At 44.7% G+C, this 19,597-nt stretch overlaps 1 protein-coding gene across 3 annotated transcripts in view; it reads right to left on the reverse strand.

Annotated features, from left to right (window-relative positions):
- Window positions 1–19,597, reverse strand: part of Rgs3 (regulator of G protein signaling 3) — a 124,242-nt gene that overhangs the window by 102,465 nt on the left and 2,180 nt on the right. For all 3 annotated transcript variants that reach the window (XM_074051214.1, XM_020160329.2, XM_020160330.2), the window contains exon 2: window positions 605–655. In XM_074051214.1, the coding sequence (XP_073907315.1) occupies window positions 605–655 (51 nt within the window). The remainder of the gene's footprint in view (window positions 1–604; window positions 656–19,597) is intronic.

Here is a 19,597-nt window from a genome sequence, read left to right on the forward strand (position 1 = left end):
CTCCTTGGTGTCCCCAGCCAGAGCACACAGCCAACACAAACCACCAGTTTTGGAATTTATGCTTTTCTATTTTATTTACCATACATGCTGAGCACTTCACCAATATTAACTCATTTGACCCTTGTAACAACCCACAAGATGGATACTGTTGACACCAGCATTTGAAAAGGGAGCAAACTGGCTTTGCTCAAGGCCACCAAGCAAGTAAGAGCCAGGATTCAGATTCTAGCCATCTGGCTCCAAAGCCAGTGATCTGAACCATGACACTGTGCTGCCTGTCAATGAGCGAAGAGATGAAGAACTGAGAAAAGGAAGGATAAAAAGGAGAGGGAGGTTCTTCTGTGGCCATGCTCCACTAGGCCCAAGGGCAATGTCAAGGTATCCAGGGACAGCTCCAGCCTGCAGAGGACAAAGGCTCACAGTGTGGACTCCAGGAGCATCAGGGCTGGGTCTATGGAGAAAGCTCCAAGTGATTGCCTGCTTTTGTCTACAGCAGGTAGACGCTGTATGAGAACAGCTGTGATAGCACCGTCCCCAGCCCCAGCTCTAGGCAGGAGGGAGCAGCTGCCCCTTCCTCCATGAGCCTGCACACAGCCGTACTCACTGTGGAGCAGCAGGACCCGGTCCTGGGCATCAATAGACAGCTTCAGCTGACCTAAGATAGAAATGATAGAAACAACCTCGCTTTAGCACCTGTGGTGGGGGAGGGGACCAAGCAAGTTTGGCAAGCGTACTCTTTTTGTTCATGCAAGGCCATTCAAAGATGGCCATGGTCTCTGATGGGAAGGGAGCTCAAAAGCCACCCTGTTCCACTTCTCCATATAAGAAGAAGTCCTTTCTGCAGGGCCACCAGCCTTGGTTCTCCAGCTGAGCTTACACTGCTCTGTTGACGGGGAGCTCACTCCTGCACAAGGCAACCAGGAGGCTGGATGCAGAGAGCTCCTGCTGACGGGTGGCGTATTAGCAAGGGCATGGGATGCAGGCACTCTCACACCCTACTGGGGGAGGGCCGATGGAGGGGCACTTCTGCAATACCTACTGGAATGTAAATGTGCACATCCTCCAACCTAACTTAGCAATCTTCATTCAAGGTTCCGATCAGAGACAAATTGCACACATGTGCACAAAGGCCACTACCACACCACTGCTGAAAATCAGGAAACATGGAAACACCTGAGATGTCTATACATTGGTGTAAAAGTGGTGTCAGGTATGGCAGTGCATACCTCTAATCACAGCACCTGGGAAGTGGTGGAAAGCAGGTTGTGAGTTCAAGGCCAACCTGAGCTACAAAACCAGACTCTGTCTCAAAAAAAAAAAAAAGCAGTGAACATAAACCATCTATAGCTGTGTTGAGGAATAGTATGGCTGGCTCTATGTGGCCTGGCATGGAAATATTGCTGAGAAGCTTTGGAGTTTTTTGCGGGGGGGATTGTTTTAGTTTTTGAGGTACTGGAGTTTAAACTCACAGCTTTGAGCTTGTGAAGCAGGCGTTCTACCACTTAAGCCACACCTCCAGCCCTTTTTTGAGAAGTTTTATGAAGGAACAAATTACAGAACAAAACATAGCATGTGTGTGCCTGTGTCTGTGTGTGTGTCTGTATGTATGCGTCTGTGTCTGTGTTTCTGTGTATATGTGTGTGTGTGTGTCTGTGTGTGTGCGCGTCTGTGTATGTGTTTCTGTGTGTGTGTGCTCTCAAAGAACACCAGATTAAGAATAGTCATCACCTCCAGGGAACCAGAGGAAGGAATTTCAATTTATTGCTATTCTTGTCATTTGAACAATATAAATGTATCTATGAGTGACAGCACTTCTATAATTAAACACTCACGAGGCTGAGGCAGAAGAATCACAAGTTTGAGGTCAATCAGGTCTACATAGCGAGACCCTATCTCAAAAACCCAAGGGCTGGGAGTGTAGCCCAGTGGTAAAGCACTTGCCTAGCACTTGAAAGACCCTGGGTTCAATCTCTAGTATCACAAAGAAAAGAAAATAAAGTAATAAAAAATAAAGGAAAGTGGAGACAAAGAAAGAGAAAAAGAGAGGAAAGGAGAGGGGGAAAAAGAGAAAAGGAAGAGGGAAGGGAAAAATGTGAAGCCAATAGACCAGGGGTAGATAAAGGTGAAGAGTGAGGGGATAGATGAGGTTTTTTCCTCCTGTTTTATTTGAATAAGACAAAAACAAAACAATACTTCAGGTCATCTTCGTAGACACCCAACGCCTCCTCCAGAACTGAAGACCGTACCCCTTTTCCAGTCTGACATATAGAAAATTCTCTCTCAAGCTGTTCCAGCACATGCCTGGAATCCCAGCCACTCCAGAGGCCAATATGGGAGGAGCTAGATTCTGAGGCAAGCCTGGGCTACAGGGCAAGACACTGTCGAAAGAAAGAAGGAAGGAAGGGGAAGGAAGAGAGGAGAGGAGAGAAGATAGAAAAGAAAATTCCCTCTCAGTCCAGCAGGCTCTCTCTAGAACCTCAGGAAGTCAAAGAACTCCATTCACCCAGGGGACACATGCTGGATGGGGCCTAAGCAGGCACATGTACCTGCTCCCTCTAGGGACTGCTTAGCAGTCACCTCCCTTGCTCTGGCACCTCTGGTGAGGGCAGCTCACTTCCTGCGATCAAAGTCCTTTGTCTTTTGAAATAGCTAACTGCTCAATGCTCCATCCTCTACGGAGTCAAAAGTGGCCTCTTGGTGAGATTCATTGACTGAATCTGGTTCGCTAGCCATGGATTCTGTTCTCGAGACCTGAAGCCCAAAGTCCTTGTGCCATTCCTCATGGCATCACAGTGGGACATCCCCTCATCAAGCCAACCGTTCTTCTCTGGACACGTTGCTTGAAACCAGGCTGGCTGAAGGGAGGGCAGGCAAGGTTTGGAGAATAAAAAGAATTCCAAATTCCATGTCTCGTAATTCTGCATGATCCAACAGTGGTGATCTGGCAATGCCTCGATCCTCACCCTATGGGAGTAAGCTACACTCAGAAGCAATTCAGACCCTGCCCATCAGAGTCTGCTGCTCTCCTGCCCAAGATGCAAGGCTCAGAAGCCAGGAGGCCCATTCCAGTTCCAGCCCTGACTGCCCCCCTCCCTCTTAGAAGCCCAATGTCCATGGCTGGGGGGGGTGGAGCTAATGATAGGGGTGACAATAGTCCCCATGCTATGATCAGATAACGCTGGAGGGTGAGGCTGTCCTTGGATGAAAGGCTCCGTGAGAATCCACAGTATTATTATCTCACCGTCTGAGCACTTGTCATTTTAGGGCTCCCTAGAGCTGAGAAACCTCCTACGGAAATTGTGCGTGCTCCGGGGTGGGGTGGGAGAGGGAGGTTTGGAAACAGACAAGGCCAGCAGTCACAGAAAGGATCTCATCAACCCAACAGCATCTATGTTTAACACAAAACATTTTTTCTGAAACTACTACCAGTACAAAGCCCAAATGTGTCTGGATTTCCAAACCCCTGGGAACAATGCACTGTACAACACCTATGACCTAATAATGGCCTTCCCCAGAAGTCTCCCAACACAAATGGTCACTAATCCCATTTGGGAAACATTTCCAGGGTACCTGTAGGTGGTCCTGAGTGAGGGAGGGCAGATCTGAGCACTCAGGGGCCTGCCCTCAGGGGGCTCCCAGCCCAGTAGCTCGGACAGAGAGGTGGGCAAGTCCAAGGCTGAAGGGAGAGTGGAGGACAGACTAGGGCGAAGACAGACTTGGAGTTCATATAAGTCTGCAAGCTCCCCTCAGTTCCCCTTGCAGGCCCTACCAAGTAGAGTCACCTCAGGAAGAGCCTGGGAACCCCATTATAGTAAAGACCAAATACAGCAGACCAAGTTTCAGGCTCTCTGGTCAGCTGCCCTAGGCCAACAGATGAGGGCAAGATGAAGAATGAGATCTCCCAGGACCACGCCTGTCCCATCTTCCCGATCAGTCCCCTCCATCAAATGTCTTATACTAAAGGCTCCTTAAGGCATCTTACCCATGCTCTTCATTGGTAGGCAGAACAGTCATTCCTGAGATGCAAGATGACTCACTCTGGGCCCACAATGTCCATAGTAGTCCCACAGCTAGGCCCAGAGGCCAGAATTCTGCCAGACTCAAACCCTCTTTCCTGGATACCAGTTTTCTAGAACCACAGCCCTCTAATGGGTCCTTCCTCATTGCCAATATAACGCTTAGGTTCTGGAGAAGAGAGAGCAATCAGGCACAGGACAAGGTGCCATAGCTTTTCACAAGAAGCCAAGAGGCAGCCAGAGATGGCAGGCTTCAAGAAACATCTGCAAGTCTAAAGAAATGAACCATTGAGAAGTCAGGTTAAATCCCTGGAGTCTTCAGCTGGTCTGAGCAAAACCACAGCAAGATGTAACACCTGTATCTCTGGCCTTTTCAATAGTCCTACTCCTTCCCCACACTTCGGGGTGTCTTATGAGGGTGCTCAGGGGTGTCCCAACTAAAGTGCCTGAAGCTATCCTCCCTGGGGGTGTGTAAGGGCCTGGAGAGGACAGCTCTCTGAGATTGTAATTGGTCACCAACTCCATCTGCAAAGGGTTGTTGTGATGGTTGTACAGAGAGGCTACAAGAATGTACCAGGAAGCAGAAACCCAGAGCCAAATCAAGAACAGACAAGACCCCATAGGGCAGAGAAATGCTGGGCACAGGACTAAAGGGTACAGACTCATCAGGCATCATGCAAAGGGTATGGGGGTCAGCTAAAAAGAATTCAATCTGCTGGCAGAGAGAGAATCAAGCAGTAGAGCACCTGCCTAGCAAGTGTGAGGCCCTGAGTTCAAACTCCAGTACTGCCAAAAAAGAAAAAAAAATTCAATCTGGCCCGGTGCAATGGCTCAAGCCTGGAATCCTATCTACTCTGGAGGAAGAGATCAAAAGGATCACAGTTCAAGTCCAGCCAGGGCAAGAAGTCAGGGAGATTTTATCTCAACCAATAACAGCTGGGCATGGTGGCAAACAACTGCCATCCCATCTCTGCTGGGAAGCATAAATAGGAGGATCACAGTACAGGCCAAGAGCATATATCAAGACTCTATCTTAAAAATAACCAAAGCAGCCAGGTACCTGTGGCTCACGTCTGTAATCATAGCTACCCAGGAGGGAGAGATCAGGAGGATCATGGTTCGAAGCCAGCCCCATGCAAATAGTTTTAGAGACCCTAACTCAAAAAAACTCATCACAAAAAAAAAGGGCTCGCTGAGTGGCTCAAATGGTAGAGCACCTGCCTAGCAAACACGTGGCCCTGAGTTTAAACCCTAGAGTTGCCAAAAATAAATAAATAAAGTAAAAAGGGCTGGCAGCATGACTAAAGTGGTAAAGTGCTTGCCTTGCAAGTGTGAGGCCCTGAACTCAAACCCTGGTACTGTCAAAAAAAAAAAGAGGAAAGGAGGGTGGGAGGGAGGGAGGGAAAGAGAGAGATTGAGAGGAAGGAAAGGAAGGAAGGGAGGAAGGAAGGAAGGAAGGAAAGAAGAAAGAAAGGAAGGAAGGAAGAAAAAGAAAGAAAGAAAGAAATTCAGTCTGCAGATGATACTAGTGAAGGACCACAGAAAGATGAAAATTGGCTCTCAGGACTCAGGCAGAAAGAGAGACACTCAGAAAACAAAGCGGGATGGGCTGCTGCCCATTGCTGTACTCAAGGGTTGGCAGGCACACGTTCCCATAGGAACCCATGCCACCCTGGGTGCAGAGAATATATCTGAGGGACTCTCCAGCAGCAGTCATCCTAAAACCCAATTCACCCCAAAATCAATTGCCCATTTAAGAACTCTCCTGTGTTGAAAGCCATAGGAAGGGTGATCAGGACAAGTATACAAAAGGGCTGGCAGCATTAACATACTAGCTGGATTTGTGACCCAGCCACTGCTATTCACAGATTCGGCCTCCATTTGGGAGGACAGGTCTACACCCAAGCCTTGCATGCTGTCCACCACTCAGCTACCAGCACCATCTCTGCTTCTCAGCCACTCCATCCACAGGCAGCCCTAAGTCAGGCTAGAGGGTGACACACCTTTTCCAGCTCCACTTTCTGCCCTGGAAGGGAGAGATGGGTAGGCTGCAGTGTGTTGGGAGCCATGTAGTTCTTGGGACACACCGTGGAGAATCCCAGTGTCTGGTGTGTTGAAGAGGGAGAATTCTGAATCCCATTCAGATTCATTCAGTTCCTGGCTTGTGAGAGCTGAAGAGCCAAAGGGAACGGATGACTGTGCTGGGATAAAATCTGGGTTGGGTCCACTCAACCCCCTTTGGTTGACACCCTATTTTCTGGCAAACCTGATATTGATGTGACTTCCCAAGCTGTTTTTTCCTGTAGTCTACTTGGCACAAACTAATAAAATAAATTAGCATTCAGGTCTCTTGATGAATTAGATTCCCGTGGATTGTTCGTAAGGGATTCCAGGTCCTTCCCAGGCAAGCCAGTAAATTAAAATTCTGAATCTACCACAGTTGGCATCTGACCTTGGCTGAACCATAACACCACCAAAGCTACTACCAGTCCTGCAGGGCTCAGACTCCTGCACGTCCATCTCAGTGTTAAGAGCCACTGAGCTTGGCATCAGATGGGGTAAAGGCAGGTGACACAACATTTACTACATATGTGCTGTTTATTATACTAGTCCCCCCCCCCAAACTCCATAAAATAGTCACAGTTTTTAATCTCACTTACAAGCAAGGAAACCAGAGGCTGGAGTGAAATAGGCCGTCCAGGTCACACGGCCAGTAGGGCCCAGGGCAGGCAGTCTTAGCCACTCTGTCCCTGTGACAGGTCTAAAATTGTCCACGAGGTGGGCTGAACTTAACGACTTGCTTCTTTTTTTTGGCAGTACTGGGGCTTGAACTCAGGGCCTACACCTTGAGCCACTCCACCAGCCCTTTTTTGTGATGGGTTTTTTCAAGATAGGGTCTTGTGAACTATTTGCCCAGCTGGCTTTGAACCATGAGCCTTCTGATCTCTGTCTTCTGAGTAGCTAGGATTACAGGCGTGAGCCACCAGCGCCTGACTATAATTTGCTTCTTACAAATAGATAAATGTGTTCGACATGACAATGGGTAACTTCCAAAAATTGGATATAACAGGCATTAAGGGTTCCTTTAATAAAAAAACACAAACAGCTTATATTAGTTTAAATTCACCAACTTAAAGCATGTAATTCACAGGATAGTATTCACAGGATTGTACAATCAATCTCTATTACCTAATTTTAGAGCATTTCATCCCCCCCTGAGAGATACCCCACACTCACTAGCAGTCACTCCCAATTCCCTTCTCCCTCCAGACACTGCCAACCACTAATCCCTTTTTCTCTCTATGGAGTCACCTCTTCTGGACATCTCACGTAAATGGAATCATACAACGTACCAGCTTTTGTAACTGGCTTCTTTTCACTTGGCATAGCATTTACAAGGTTTACCCATGTTGCAGTAAATAAAAACACTGCCTTTTTACAGCCAAGTAATACTCCATTGTATGATGGCTGCACACACTTTCTTTAGCCTTGTACCTGGTGATGTATAATTGGGTTCTTTCCATTTTAGGGCTACTGTAAATAATGCAGCTCTGAGAATTTATGTACCAGCTGTACTTTGTGCCTAAATTTTCTCACCTCTTAGATATATATCCAGCAATAGAATTTCTAGGTCAAGTGGTAACTCTATATTTAACTTTTGTTTGTGTATTTCTTTTTGCTGCACTGGGGATTGAACTCATGGCCTCCCACTTGCTAGGCAAGCACTCTATCACTTGAGTCACACCTACAGCCCTTTTACTTTTAGTTTGTTTTTTAGATAGAGTCTGACATTTTGCCTAGGCCAGCCTTGGACTGTGATCCTCCTGCCTCAACCTCCCAAGAAGCTGGGATTACAGGCATGCACTACCATGCCTGGCTTGTTTCTGAGACAGGGTTTCACTAACTTTTGCCTGGGCTAGCCTCAAACTATAATCCTCCTATCTCTGACTCTAACTTTTTTAACAACTGCCAGATTCATTTTCCAAGTGGCAGCACCATTTTACATTCCTGCAGCCATGTACAAGTAATTCAATTTCTCCTTATCATTGCCAACACTTGTTATCGTCTGTCTTCTTCTTCTTCTGTCTTCTTACTTATGGCCACTCTAGCCTCTCCTGGTTTTGTTGGCATCTCCCTGATGGCTGACATTGACCACCTTTTCTTGTTCTACTGGCAATTAGGAAATCTTTGGAAGATGTCTGCTCAAATCCTTTGTCCCTTTTTAATTGGGTTGTCTTTTTACAGGGGCTCTTTCTTGCTTTCGTGGTGGCATCACTTGCTCAGAGGGAAGCTGCCTGTCATGTCATGAGGACATTCAAGCAGCCCTCTGAAGAGGCCAGCGTGATGAGAAACAGAAGCCTTCTAACAATATGCAGCAAGCTGCTGAGGCCTCCTGTCGGGAGTCATATGAACAAGCCATCTTGGAAAGGACCCCCAGCCCCAGTAATGCCTTCAGACAACAGAGGCCTTGGCTAGCATCTTGCTGTAATGCCCGTGAGAAACCCTGGGCAAAAGCCGTGACTCTAAGCTTCTCCCAAACCCCTGACTCACAGACACAGTGTGATAAGTGTTTGGTCTATTGAGACAATGAATATTGGGACAAATTGCCTCCACAGTTAGAGCACTTAAACCTGATTTCAAGTTTAAAAATTGAAATGACAAAACACAGTATTAAGATACACTAGAATATAATGACTAAGTAACAAAGACCTCTGTTTTTGAGGTCTTTGGTTTTCTTAATAAAGAAAGGTGATAGATTCAAACCTTACCTATTGCTACTACACTGCAAATGTAGAATTGTCCCATATTAACCAAAGGCCAGCCCAAGGCATTCAAGCAATGCTTCACCTGCAGAGCAGATGGTTTTCTCTTATGTACATTTGTATTCAATGCTACTGTGTGTAGAAAATTCACTTCATTCTGCCCTTTGTGATTTTCTTTACATTCTATTATGATTTCCTAAATCACATATATGACTCACAGTTTTAAGTCCAAAATTATCCATTTTGTCAACTACTCAACTTCTTTATCTATCTCATAACTTCCCCCCAGTTAAATGTGTTACTTTATAATGGTGAACATCTGTATGTACCTGCCAATAGCCTTGAGTCAAACAGAAGCCATAATTTATTTTCATTATGTTTTACACTGTGTTATTTTTTTTAACTACCAACTAAGATTTTCCACTATAAAACACTGAAGAAAGAAACTGAAGACAATAGAAGATGGAAAGTCCTTCCTGTCCGCAGATCAGCAGAATTAAGATTGTGAAAATATTATCTAACATTCAATGCAATCCCCACCAAAATTCCAATGTCATTCTTCCCAGAAATAGAAAAATCGAACCAAAATTCATCTGGAAACATAAAAGATTCCAAATAGCCAAAGTAATCCTGAGCAAAAGAGCAATGCTGCAGATGTCATAACAACTGACAGCAAAACTACAGAGCATAGGCACAAAAAGAGCCACCCAGACCAATGAAATAGAACGGAGACACAAAAATAAACTCGCACAGATACAGCCACCTGATTTTCAACAAAGGCACCAAACACACAGACTGGGGAAAAGGCAGTGTCTTCAACAAACGGTGCTGTAAAACCTGAATAGCCAGATTGAAGCTAGATTCCCTGTCTCCCCGGTACAAAATGAATTCAAAGTAGATTAAAGACCTCAATGTGAGACCTGAAACAATGAAACTCCTGCAGGAAACACCTAAAGACACAGGTACAGGAAATATTTTCGGAATAGGACTCCAATAGCTCAGGGAATGACAGCAAGAATTGATAAACGGGACTGCGTCAAATTAAAAAGCTTCTGCACAGCAAAGGAAACAATTAACAAAATGAAGAAACAACCTACAGAATGGGAAAAAATATCTTTGCCAACTATTCACTAGACAAAAGATTAATATCCAGAATGTTTAAAGAACTCAAAAAACTAAATACCAAAAGAACAAATAATCCAATTAATAAATGGGCAAATGAATAAACAGAAATTCCTCAAAATGAGAACAAATGGCCAATAAATACACAAAGAAATGTTCGACATCCTTAGTCATAGAGGAAATGCAAATCAAAACGACACTGAGGTTCCAGCTCACTCCAGTCAAAATGGCAATCATCAAGAAAACAAACGAGGGCAGGAGGCACAGCATAGGCGGTAGAGCACCTGCCTTGCTAGCGCAAAGCCCTGAGTTCCAGTTCCAGTGTTGAAAAAAAAAGGGAAACAAATAACAACAAATGCTGGTGAGGATATGGGAGAAAAAGAACCCTCACACCGTTGGTGGGAATGTAAATTTGTACAACCGCTATGGAAAACAGAGTGGAGTTTCCTCAAGAAAGCACAAATAGAACTGCCGTATGACCCAGCAGCACCACTGCTGGGCACAGCCGAAGGAACATAAGAACGACACACAGAGTGCCTGAACGCCCATGTTTATAACAGCGCTATTCACAACAGACAAGCTGTACGGTAAGCCTGGGCGTCCATCAAGCAACCAATGGATAAAGAAAATGTGGCATATATACACAATGGAGTATTATCCAGCCATAAAGAAGAATGAAATTATGTCATTTGCAGGAAAATGGATGGAACTGGAAGTCATCATGTTCAGTGAAACAAGCCAGACTCAGAAAGACAAATATCCTGTTTTCTGTCACATGCAGAATTCAGACCTAAAACCAACAGCAACAAAGGATATAAATGTAAAAGGGAGAGTATGGGGGCGGGTAACCAGCAGGAGGGGGAAGCCGAAAGGAGAGGGTGATGGGGCAAGGGGTGGCAGTGAATATGATCCAAGTACTTTATAGGCATGTATAAAAATAACAAAACCCTTAAAATTTAAAAAAAGAGTCATAGAGGGGATGAATTTGATGCATGTATGGACATATCACAACAAAACCCCTTTACACAACATATGCCAATAAAAAAATAGGATTTTCCAGCAGAACATGTTTAAAACAGAAAACAAAGAGAGGAAACATGGAAGAACAACCGAAGCATGGGTTTCAGAGTCAGTACAGCCGAGGTGCATCCTGGCCCCACCACTGCACACGGTGGTAACATGCAGGCCTCACAGGGCTCGGGGGAGGAGTGCGTGTGAAGTACCAGGCCCACTGAAATCAAGGAAGGAAGGGAGGGGAAGGGAGGAAGGGAGGGGAAAAGGACAAATTAGACACAACCATAAAAATTAGAAGACATGTTAGAGACCCCCATTTGGGGGATGACAGACCCACTGAGGAAAACTAGAAAAGCTAGACAGAATATTTTAAAAGTCCCCTAGAAGAGCTGTAGCAAGACAGAGAGGAAGCAGTAGACAGAATGCAGGGTTGGTGGAGTCTCTGGAAGCAAGTCCAGTGGGCAAATTTCTCCTAGGGTGTCTCCAAATTTGGGGTGTGGGGGAGCTTGAAGGCCAGGAGGCCAAGTAGAGTTTCTGCCCACCTTTCAGGACTCCAGGAATAGGGTTGGGGACCAAGGCTCACCAAGGCTCACCAAGAAGTGAGCCCTGCCTTTTGTGCTGGGATGGTAAGGGTTGCTCCTAGGAATGGGGAACTATAACAAGACACAGTTCCTCAAGGGACTGCAGCTCAACTCAAATAATCCCAATCCCTGACACTGAATTAAGATTATCCTAGGATCCAAGTGGACAGTGTATACCTATAATCTCGGCACTTGGGAGGCTGAGGCAGGAGGGTCACGAGTTTGACCTGGACTACATAGCAAGTTCAAGCCTAGTCTGAGTTACATAGCAATTCCCAGATGGCTAGAGACCACATGCACCTGAGGAGCAAATAAAGCTCTTTTTGGAAGCAGCTAGCATCCCAGGTCTGCGTGGAGAGGCTAATGCCTCTGTGCCTGCCCTTGGTAACAGACACAGCACACCTAAAACATACAGACTCAGGAGGAGGGAAAGACAAAGATGGAGAAAGCCAGGCCAGTGTGTCTGGGGAGTTATGTCCATATCAGGAAATGTAGCATTTGTCGCTGCTAGAAATAAAAAGGAGACATTACACAACCGATGAAGACTTTACAGTAAAAGTTTCTACTCACCAGAGACAGTTACAAATTTGTATGTTCTTAGCATAGCTTCTAAGATAGATAGATAGATAGATAATGAGAAACAGACAGGTTTACAATTACAGTAGGATGTTGGGGGGGGGGTACTGGCAACTGAAACCAGTGCCTTCCACGTGCCAGGCAAGTGCTCTACCACTTGAGCCATGACCTAGCCCTTTAGTTTGTATTTTGTTTTTGAGAAAGGTTTTGCTAACTACACCTGAGCTGGCCTTGAACTCAATCTTCCTGCCTCCACCTCCCAAGTAGCTGGGATTACAGGCATGTACCACCACGCCTGGCCACAGTAGGAATTTTAATGCACCTTTCTCAGTAACTGATAGAACAAACTGGAAAAAAATCAGCAAGGATACAGACTATTGAAACAAAATAACTCGCAAGCTTGACTTATACTTGACATATACAAAGAATACTGTACCCAACCGCTGCAGAATTCTTTTCAAGTATACACAGGACAGTTGTAACAACTATCTGACACCTATAAAAACTCTTCATCAAGCAAATCTCAATGAATTTCAAAGACCTGGAAGAATACAGAGAATGTTCTCTGACCAAAATGTAAAATAAACAGTAAAAATATTACTAAAAGGCTGATTGTGGTGGTGCATACCTGTAATCCCAGCTACTCAAGAGAAAGAAGCAGGAGGATCTCAAATTTGAGAGCAGCCCAATAAAGGTAGCCATGAGGCCTTAGCTCAAACAAAATGAAAACAAAAGGCTGGGAGAATAGCTCAAGTGGCAGAGTGCTCAGGTGCAAAACCCTAAATTCAATCCCCAGTACCACAGGGTAAAAAGAATACTAGAAAATACTCAGTATTTGGAAACAAAGAAATACTCTTCTAGATAATGCATGGATTGAAGAATAAACAGCCATGAAAATGAGAAAGTATTTTGAACTGAGTGATAAAGAGAAGAACTGAATTATTAGTGCCATTCAAATTTGACTCTGATGAAAGTAACAAATGTGTGTGCTTTGTGATAGATCTCTGAACTATGTCATTGCAGGGATGCTTCTGTGTGTGTGTAATACTTCAGAATAGAAAAGGTTTATCAAGAATGCACACAGCAGAACTGAAAAAGAGGACAAGGGGCTATCAACAAGCAGAAACACTGAGGAATCTCTGAAAGCTCCCAGGCAGATGGACTCCCAAAAAAAAGCCAATCAATGCCAAGGGCTCTGACCAGCACATCATGAGCTCCTGGGAAATGGATGGCTTTCCCGAGCCAAGCCTGCAAATCTGCCAGGCTCAGAACAGCAGGGCTGGACACAGGGCTAATGGGCAGCTGGCAGACACATCGAAGGCCTCCAGCTCAGGGCCTGACCTCACACTGCCCAACACGGACAGCAGCTGACAGGCATCTGTTCCCAAGTTTCATTCTCACGGTAGGAAATGGGTTATTTATCTCTGGCTCCCAACAAGAGGCAGAAAAGGGGTAGAATGGGGGCCAGCTTAACAACTGCTACAACAAACATGGAAACAGAAAAAGCATGCCTGGCCAATCCATGCCATTCCTCAGTTACACTCTGCCTTCCTCTAGAGCCTGCACTGAGAGCCATAGCCTACAATCTCCACCTTCCGGTTCCCTGGGCAGTCATTTCTAAAGAGAGGTGCGGGTGTCACTCACGCCTACAGCTACCTGCAGCCCTCAGAACACGTCCAGCCTGCCCACCATCTCCTGGCCCAGACACCCTTGAAAAAAGTCAGTCTGTTCTCTCCCCAACCACTTGCCACTTCCCTGCTACCAGGGACCTCAGGGAGGGTAATAATTAGGCTTATAGGGCCAGCTAACAAGTTGGTATATAATGAATATTATAGAATATTCATTCTATAAATAGCCAACATTTTTGTAACATGTATTTTTATTTTCTATAAAAAATATGGCTAAAATTCATATAGAAACTCAAGGAAGAACCCAGAACAGCCACAATAATCTGGAAAAAGAATAACAAAATTCAAAGATTTCTACTTCCTGATTTTAAAGCTTACTACAAAGCAACAGTAATCAAGACGGTGTGGTTCTGGAATAATGACAGGCAAACAGATCAGTGGAAAAGAAGTGAGTCCAGAAATAAACCCAAGTATCTATGGTCAATTGCTTTTTGATAAAGGTACCAAGAACATCAATGGGGACATAAAAGTATTTTTTAATAAATGGTGCTAGAACACCTGAATGGTCACATACAGAAGAATAAAACTGGAGGGATGGGGATTAACTTAGTGACAGAGAGCTTGCCTAGCATGCACAAGACAAGGTTCAATCCCCAGCACTGGAAAGAAAGAGAGGAAGGAAGGAAGGAAGGAAGGAAGGGAGGGAGGGAGAGAGGGAGGGAAGGAGGGAGAAAGAAAAGAAGGAATAAAGAAAGAAGAGGGAGGAAGGAAGGAATTAAAGAAAGAAAAAGAAGGAAAGAGGGAGGGAGGAGGAAGAGAGGGAGGAAAGAAAGAGAGAGAGAGAGAGAAAGGAAGGGAGGAAGGAAGAAAGGGGACCCTTACCTCCTTCCACATATAAAAATTAACTCCAAATGGATCAAAGACCTAAATATGAGTCAAAACTGCTATGGTATATTGTAAGAAATTTTGTAAAGGTCACATTGTACCCCCAGTACAACAATAATATAATTTTTTAAATTCTTAAAAGAGTCAAAACTATAAAAGTTTTAGAAGAAAACAGACCTATAACCTTAGATCTGGCTATGGATTCAGGAATATGACATCAAACATATAAGCAACAAAAGAAAAAACAAACTAAAAATTAAACTAAAAATAAACTAAAAATTTTAATCCAAAATTAAAATTATTTGAGCTTCAATAAACACCATAAAAGGCAGGCGCAGTGACTCACACCTGTAATCCCAGTTACTCAGGAGGCATCTTGGTCCAAGGCCAGCCTGGGCAAAAAGTTAGCAACATTCCATCTCAACAAAAAAGCTGGGCATGGTGACATGCACATTGCATCCCAACTACCCGGGAGGCATGAGTAAGAGGATCGGGATCCAGGCTGGCCGAGGCAAAACGCTACCTGAAACCCCAACCTGAAAAATAACTAAAGCAAAAAAGCCTGGAGGCATTGCTCAAGGGGTAAAGCACCTAGCAAGTGTGAGGTCCTACATTCAAACCCCAGTGCTACAAAAAATTAAAAAATAAGAAAAAAAACATAAAGGAAGTGGCAAAAACCCACAGATTGAGAAAAAATATCTTCCAATTATATCCGATAAGGGATAGATCTGGAACATACAAAAGACTTTTATCACTCAGTAATATAAAGACAAATTGCCAAATTTAAAAGTGAGCAAAGATTCTAAATAAAATTTTCTCCAAAAACTGTACAAAGTATCAATAAGCATATTAAAATGCTCCACGTTGCTGGTCATCAGGGAATGCAGAACCATGGTGAGACACCACTTCACCTAGGCAGCATGGCTAAAGGAAAAGTTAGGTGGTGAGAGTTGGTGATGATGAGATGGGGAAGTCACAGTGCACACACCCGGATAGAACGGATAAATGGTGCTGACACTGTGGAGAAGTCTGGAAGTTCCTCAACTGGCTAAACATAGAGTTGTCACCTGACCCAGAAATTCTACTCCTAGATGTATACATACCAAGAAGAAGATAGGATAGGTCCACAAAAAAACTTGTACACAAATGTTCATGGCGACATTATTTAGAAAAGCCAAAAGGTAGAAGGCACCAACAGACGAAGAGATAAACCAAATGTGGTATATCCATACAAAGGATATACTATTTAGTCACAGAAATGAGTGGAGTATTGATAGATGCTACAACATGAGTAAAGCTTGAAAACATTTTAGTAAATGACAGAAGCCAGTCACAGAAAAGCACAAATGATTTTATCTAGATGAAATACCCAAAATAGGAAAATCTACATAGGCAGAAAGATTGGTGGTTATTTGGAGCTGGGAGCAAGGGAGGACTGGGAGCTGGGAAGAGTAAGCTAACGAGTGCAGTGTTTCTTCCTGACGTGATAAAATTGATCATGGTAATATCTATACAACCCTAAGAATATACTAAAAATAACTGAATTGTATATGTTCTTTACTCCACAATTGTATACTTTAAATACTCCACAAAGCTTTTACCCCAAAATCTAACAAATATCCAAAATTAAAATGCACGATCTAATCCTGGGAAAAATACGACGTATACTGTAATGGTCTTTTCAAATCACACAACTTACTACAATAAAGAAGAACCCCTGTCAGTAGGTGGGTCCTCACCTCAGCCCCCACCTCTGCAGTCAGCCGGTCTTCAGACCTTCAGACTGAATGTTACTTGAACACACCCCTGTGGGGGACATGGGGCTGTGCTCACGCCCTCACACAAGCCATATAACCATACAGCACTCTCCATGGAGGAAATTCTCTTTACATTTCCAGAGGCACTCGTGCCCCCTTTAAATGCTGTGGTCAGGAAACTGACCTAGGCAACCCTTCACCAGGTTCTTCCAAGGCAATGGTCCCTGCTGAAGGCCGGGCCGCCTGCCACGCTGCAGAAAGGCTAGGGAACTACGAAGACTTAGCAGAGACGTTCATGCTAAAGGGAGTCCATGTTGTTTACCAAACCTAGGTCTAAATCCGTAGCTTGCCAACCTGGCTGATGGTTAAATTACTTCTATGGCTAATTATAATTATAGATTCTTAGGGTCCACCCAGACCTATGAGACAGAACCTCTGGCAGAAGATACCAGGAACCTGTGTGTTTTAACAGACTTCCATGAGGGGGAGAGACGATGGGGACAATGTAACTAATGCATAATATAAGTCTAATCAGAATTGTCACTATGAATCTCCCCTGTATAATGAATATGTCCTAATAAAAAATTATTTTAAAAAACAGACTTCAGGAGCTAGGGATGTAGCTCAATGGTAGAGAACTGTCTAGCACATGTGAGGCCCTAGGTTCAATCGTTGGCATCACCAAAAATAAAAAAAAAACAAAAAAAACTTCTAAGATGCTTCTGATACTTGGTCAGGCATAGTAGCCATTCACAGGAATCCTGATGAGCAGAGGTCACTTAGCACATGATGAAAAATCAGCAGCCTGTCACCATAAGAAAGGCACCCAGGAAACAGAAGAGAAATTTTAAAATGTCCTAATTTGTGTCCTCAGAAAGACTTGAGAGGAAATTGCATAAAGAGGAGCAGGAGGTTCCCACTCTTGCCCAGCGCCATCCTGCCTCCTGAACTCAGATCATAACCACTCATTCAAGCAGCACCTTCACTGACACCCATCAGATCCAACCCTGAGGCCAGGGCTAAGCTGGAGTACTCATACACTGGACCTTTCCCAACCTCCCACATCTGGAAGGGAGATTAATTCAATAAAAGAATATGAACTGATGCAAGGAAACTCACACATCAGACCAGTAAGGAAAAAGAATGGGTTACAAAACTAGGCACACAGTTCTATCTCAACGGTTTGTTTTTGTAGGGTGTGTGTCTGTGTGGGAGAGAGTGTGCATGTGTATGGGAATATGTGTGAAAGTGTGTTTTTCTGTGTTCTGTCTGAGTGTGTGAGAGTGTGTGTTAGTGTGTTGAGGTGTGTGAGTTATATAGTGGGGTTATGTGGATGAGTATGAGATTGAGTGACAGTGTGTATTTGTAGGTTATTGTGTCGGCTTGTGTGTGTATTCACGTATTTGTGACTATGCATGTATGAGCAGGCGTGAAAGTGTGCATGTGGGTGTGAGTTTGTGTTGACTGTGTGAGTGTGTATATAGGTGAGTGTTTATGTTTGTGAGTGTGTTGGTGAGTTAGTGTGTGAGTGTAAATGTGTGTACATCTTGTGAGTGTGTGGGGGAGTATGTTGGTGAGTGAGTCATTGTGTGTGTATTCATGTACAGGATGTGAGTGTTTGTGTGTGAGCATTTGTGTTCAGGTGTGGGAATGAGTGTGTGAGAGTGTGTTAGTGTGTTCAGGTGTGAGAATTATGTACTGGGGTTATGTGGATGAGTATGAGATGGAGTGGGTGTGGGTATCTGTATGCTAGTGTGTCGGATCGTGTGCATTCTCATATGTGTGAGTATGCATGTGTGTATGTGTGAGGGTAATTTTGGGTGAGTATGAGAATGTGAGCCTAGGGCTATGTGTTTGTGTTAGCATGTGTGTTCACATGTGTGTGTTATCGTTGGTGTATATGTATGTGTGTGTGTGTTTGTGTGTATGAGTGTGTGTGCACGTGTGTTTGTGTACATGTGTAAGTCTGTGAATTTGTGATTGTGTGCAGGAGTGAGAGTGTGCATGTAGCTGTGTGTTGCTGTAGGTTTGAGTGTGTGAGTGTGTATATATGTGCATGTTTATGGGTGTGAGTGTGTTTGTGAGTCAGTGTGTGTATGTATATGTGTGTACATGTTGTGAGTATGTTGGTGTGGGAGTGTTTGAAAGTGTGGAGTGGAGTGGAGTGGTATTGGGGTTTGAACTCAGCACTTTGCACTTGATAGGCAGGCACTCTACCACTTGAGCCACACCCCAGCCCTCTATCTCAGTTTTGTTAAAATTAGAGGAGAGGAAGGAGGGAGGGGAGAGAGAGACCTAGAAAAGTATAAACAAAAATAATAATAAAGGAAGGGGGAAATTTAAGTAATTTACTTTTTAAATCAGGACATGGCTAGGGTAACAGGGCCTCACCCTCCCTGACACTTTCCTGACCACCCAACCCCTGGAACCTCCCTTGTCTCACAGAGCCCTGCATCTCACTGGAGTTGTCGTGATTGCCCGGTAGGATTGGGAGCATTAAATGAGACAATGCAGGTAGCACACTTGGCACAAGGCCTGGCACCTGGAGCACACTCAACCAGAGGTGGCTTGTGAATTGCTCTCTTTCACCCTATGAGTGAGTAATTCCAGTATGCCAGGCAACAGCCACCTCTAGAAGCCAACCACTACTTTTCCATCACTCTCTCTGCCCCTAGAGAAAACAGCCTAACATGTTGGGTAGGAGCAAGCTGGAGAGCAGGGGAGCCAAGAACTCCAGCGACAGCCTCACTCCTTGGGTGCTCTGCCTTGGAAATCTGAGCAACAATCACTTATGTTTCTGAAACTGCCCCATCCTTCATAAGGAATTTGGATGCAAGTTAAAACAAAACGCTGCTGGCAGGTCTTCTCCAGAAGGCTTGATTGAGCTCAGGTGCCAACCTGACACTGGCTCTTGGGAGATCTTCTCTTGGGGGCGGGGCAAGCCTTCACAGAGGAGGAATAACCTCTTTCCTGCAGGGAGCTGCAGGGCCAGGGAGAAGATGAATAGTGTGCAGGTCTGTTCTCCAGAGAAGAGTTGTTATCTCTACCATGGCTACCTGGAGTCAGCTTTGCCCAGGCCTTCGAGGCACATGCCAAGCTGATATTTAGGGGAACTCAGTCTGCAACCTGGGGGCTTGGAGTAGGACCCCCTGCCCCTTGCTGTTTAGCTCAAGCCTGAGGACAGCTCTGAGACCCCCTAAGGTGCGTTTTGAAGGATAGAATCCTCCCATCTCCACTATGGGTCGGATTCCCAAT

The sequence above is a fragment of the Castor canadensis genome, chromosome 13, assembly GCF_047511655.1.
Source record: "Castor canadensis chromosome 13, mCasCan1.hap1v2, whole genome shotgun sequence".
Lineage (NCBI taxonomy): Eukaryota > Metazoa > Chordata > Mammalia > Rodentia > Castoridae > Castor > Castor canadensis.